Here is a 4,681-nt window from a genome sequence, read left to right as displayed (position 1 = left end):
AACATAACTGTATTATAATTTCTAGTTTAATTAATGCGGTTTAAAGAAAGAAAAGAAGTTAAAAAGAAGATACTAATATTAGAAGTCGGTTATAGGTCCATTTAGTAAGCGTTAAACCGAGTTTTAGATCCTTTAGCAAAAGGCTTAAAATTGGATGCAAACATAACCCTCACGAACTATTTCAGACAATGGTCACCATATTCCTAACGAAGCCCTAGATTTTAGTAGGAAAGAAGGTAACACACCATAACTTTTTAGAAGATAATATAATTATAATACAACCTCTCTCCATCCTTCAGTTTCTTAACAGAAATTAGCTATTTACTTAATGGTTCATGTTCAAAACTTCCCTTCATTTCCTCCTTTTGTATAAAATCTCCATTGGAGGAGAGGTTCTTCAAAACTAGAGCCCAAGGGGCAACCCCAAAAAGTGCCCCAGCCGCTCGGTTTAAGTTTTTTCATTTACGTAAATCTTGGTTTACGTAAAGGGTTTTTCTTCTTTTTCTTTTTCTTTTTTAATAGTAGCCAGCGTGAGATTATCTGCTTGAGCATGGCGAACAACATTGCAGTTATCAGTATTTGTTCCGTTCTGCTGGTTGCGGTGGTGGTAGCGGTGACGGTTGGTGTCACCCAAAGTGGGAAGAGCGATGGTGATTCGGGCGAAGTAAAGAGTGCGAGCAAGGCAATCAAAGAGCTTTGCCAACCCACTGATTACCAACAATCATGTGAAAATAGTCTCTCAAATGCCAACACCACTGATCCCAAGGAGCTTATTAGGATGGGTTTCCAAGCTGCCATGACCGAGATTGAAACGGTAATCGCCAACTCTACGACCTTGAAGGAGTTGGTGAAGGGCCGCCCAAGGGCTAAGCAGGCTCTTGAGAATTGCCATGAGCTCATGGGGTACGCCATTGATGATCTTAACAACTCTTTCAAGCAAATGGGGGAATTCGATGTGGACAAATACGAGGAATACGTGGAAAACCTCAAGATTTGGCTGGCTGGTTCCATCACATACCAGCAAACTTGCTTGGATGGATTCATTAAAACAAGAGGTGAAAGCGGGGAAAAAATGAGGGCACTTTTGAAGACTGCTCAGGAGCTTAGTAGCAATGCTTTGGCCATGGTTTCTGAGTTGGATTTATCTATCAAGAAACTCCACCTTTCAGGTGCCACTCAAGGCGTCGTACGCAGGCTCTTGTCTCATGATCAAGGTGGATTCCCTTCATGGGTCAGCTCAACCCAACGGAACCTCCTTGAAAATAGTTCAAAATTCGACCTTAAACCGAATGTTGTTGTTGCCAAGGATAAGAGTGGCAAATATGGAACCATCAACGATGCATTGAAAGAAATCCCTAAGCGTGGTACCACTCCATTTGTTATTTACATTAAAAAGGGCGTCTATAAAGAGCAAGTTATCGTCACCAAGGAGATGAAAAACGTCGTGTTCATCGGAGATGGCCCAGAAAAAACCATCATCACTGGTAAATTGAACTACGTTGATGGAGTTAACACCTTCAGGACTGCAACAGTTGGCAAGTACTCTATGTATAACACTTTGATATCCTATTCCTATTTTGCTCAGACTTTCATTTTCTTCGATTTGCTTTTGAACCCTTGCTTGCAGCTGTTATTGGTGAAAAATTCATGGCCAAGAACATTGGAATCCGCAACACTGCTGGAGCCAAGAAGCACCAAGCCGTCGCACTTCGAGTCCAAAGCGATCAATCCATCTTCTACCACTGCAAGATTGCTGGCTACCAAGACACCCTGTACGTCCACAGCCATCGCCAGTTCTATAGGGAATGCATCATAAGTGGAACCATTGACTTCATCTTCGGCGACTCGGCTGCGGTCTTACAAAACTGCAGAATCATCGTGAGGAAGCCGATGTCTAACCAAAAATGCATCGTCACTGCTCAAGGAAGGTCCGAACGTCGTGAGGTCACCGGCATGATCATCCACAACTGCACCTTCACTGGTGAGCCAAAATACATGTCAGTGAAAAACAAGAACAAGGCGTACCTTGGTCGGCCATGGAAGGAGTTCTCCAGGACCATCATCATGCAATCTCATATCGACGACATCATTGCCCCCGAGGGCTGGTTGCCGTGGAACGGCAGCTTCGCTCTTGACACTTTGGTGTATTCGGAGTTTAACAACAGGGGACCTGGTGCAGACACGTCCAAGAGAGTTAAATGGAGAGGTCTCAAGACTTTCAACGAAGAACATGCCAAGTTGTACACACCTCACGATTTCTTACACGTTGATGAATGGATCTCCAGGTCTGGGGTGCCCTACACTCCTGGCATGATGCCTGGATTGTAGATACTATCAAACATATGACCTTTTATCTTATACTTAGGGAAATTTACTTCATGCCAACCTGTAAGTTTCTTTTGGAGTCACAGGCATCCGCACTTTTATATTGATTTATTTTGAAAAATAAAGCTTTCGCTGCATCTTTCAAAAATTATCAGTGAAAGTAATGTCTGTAACTCATCATACAAATTACAATTTAACTGTCACCTGTTTAGTATATTTAATTTTTATCATATAAGTTTTAGCGAAGAAATAAAGGAATTACAAGTGTAAGATATGTACCCAGATGCCACGATATTATATATAACTTCATTATTATGTTAGGATATCTTGATTATGGAATAAATATTAAATTTATATATTAACTTTGTTTTAATTTGTAATTTCATGTTTAAATTATAATCAATTTGATGTAATATATACATAAAATTTAAATTATTGTTCTTACGTATAGAAAAATCTTGATTTTATTTAATTGTACACATTTAAGTAAATGAATATATTTATTTATTTTTATATTGAATTAATATAATAGTTTGTGGATGTAATATATCAGACCTAAAATGGTGCTAATTTAATAATGTTGTTAATGATTTCTGAAAATTGAATCAAATAAAAAATTATATGTAACATTGCAACAACCGTGTATCTATTCTTTCTTTTCTTTTTTGTACTTAAATAAATATTTATCTAAATAAAAACTAATTAGATAATTTATCTATATGATTTAACTTAAATATTTATTATCTATTTTAATTTTAATTTTAACATAAAAACTTTTAAAATTAGTTCTCACTTTTTTTTAAATTACATAATTGATCTATTTTATCATTATTTTCAAATAACTTAAAAATATTTTTATATATTTATATCATGTTAAATATTTATTTAGATAATAATAATTTTAAATTTTGGATAAATATTATTTAAATAAAAATTAATTAGACAATTTATCCATTTGGTTTAACTTAAATATTTATTTATATTATATATATCATTATCTATTTTAAATTTTAATTTTAACATAAAATATTTTAAAAATGGAATATGATTTTTTAAAAGAAGTATTTTATAAATTTCGTAATTTATCTATTCATTAGATTTTATCATTGTTTTCAAATAACTTTATAAATAATTATTATATATTTAACTATCTTAAATAATAGAATGCAAAAATAAATTTGAATAATCAATTAGTAAAAACAATCTAGTTAAATAATTAAATTTAATATTTAAAATCAAAGTTTTATTATCTATAATTAAATTATTAGAATGGGTAATTATTTGATACACCGCTAGTAGAGTTCTTCAGACTTTATAAGCCGGTTGAGAGTATGACAAGAGTCATATTTATTTATGTAATTACTTGTTTTTTTTACTATATCTTATAATACACTTGTCAAACCCTTGACCCACTTGTGAAGTCTAAAACACTTGTATCAAATAATTTTTCTATTTTTATTCAAAATTTTTATCAATTTTTATTTATTTTTTCATTATCTATTGGGTTATATTCACTACAACAAAACAGGCCTACTGCAACACTGTTTTGATACATAGGACGATGCAAAAAAGGTTGGCATAGTCATCCTGACGCTTCCGAAAATGTTGTTTTTAATACAGTTGGCATAGATGCCGCGACGCTTTTGAAAAAATGTCAGCATAATCCAACATAAGCTAACCTTTATTGAAGGGTTGGCAAATACGTAGTCAAGGTCAACCTTTAAAAAAAGTTGGGATAGGAGGAAATAGGCGACCCAAAAAAGTTTAGAATAAAGCATTCATATACCGAATTTTAAAGAGTTGGGATATGCCAACCTTAAAAAGGTTGGGATAGGCCTTGTCTGCGCCCACACCTTACATAATTGACTCAAGTCTTATGATTTTTACGAATTTTTTTCTTGACTTTTGAAGAGCCTATTTTGGCGAAATATGAGCAAATTTGTATGTGTTGGGTTTGGACAAGTTTGAGACGATATTAATATTGAACAGTTAATTAACATAAATTGGTCATATTAATACAAAATTACTATTGAATAATGCACTTACTAGTTTATATACAAAATCCTAATATAAGCAGTCAACACATTGACAAGTCAACACATTGACAACATGTTGTTAGCTTGTTGTCCATTACATCACTTGGTAATTATATTCAGTGAATGTGTTGCAAACATATATATACACATATAATATGCAGTAGGCCTCATTCATCATTGTCCGAACTGAAATCCTCATCATCAGGTCCTCTAGTCTGAAATTCAACTGCATTAACAAATACCAAAATAACAATGTAATTTTTCTATTTAAATGAGTTAGAAAATACAACTAGATCATAATGAAAATAACTATTTTAAAC

At 33.7% G+C, this 4,681-nt stretch overlaps 1 protein-coding gene across 1 annotated transcript; it reads left to right on the top strand.

Moving 5' to 3' along the window:
- Positions 1-273: 273 nt before the first annotated feature.
- Positions 274-2,687, top strand: LOC108487874 (probable pectinesterase/pectinesterase inhibitor 21). Its single transcript, XM_017792214.2, has 2 exons — positions 274-1,535; positions 1,628-2,687. Exons 1-2 carry the CDS (start codon positions 551-553, stop codon positions 2,326-2,328), a joined length of 1,686 nt encoding a protein of 561 aa, XP_017647703.2. The 5' UTR covers positions 274-550; the 3' UTR covers positions 2,329-2,687.
- The last annotated feature ends 1,994 nt before the right edge of the window (positions 2,688-4,681 follow it).

Source organism: Gossypium arboreum, chromosome 10, assembly GCF_025698485.1.
Source record: "Gossypium arboreum isolate Shixiya-1 chromosome 10, ASM2569848v2, whole genome shotgun sequence".
In the NCBI taxonomy this organism is placed as follows: Eukaryota; Viridiplantae; Streptophyta; class Magnoliopsida; order Malvales; family Malvaceae; genus Gossypium; species Gossypium arboreum.
This window is presented reverse-complemented; position numbering and strand designations above follow the sequence as displayed.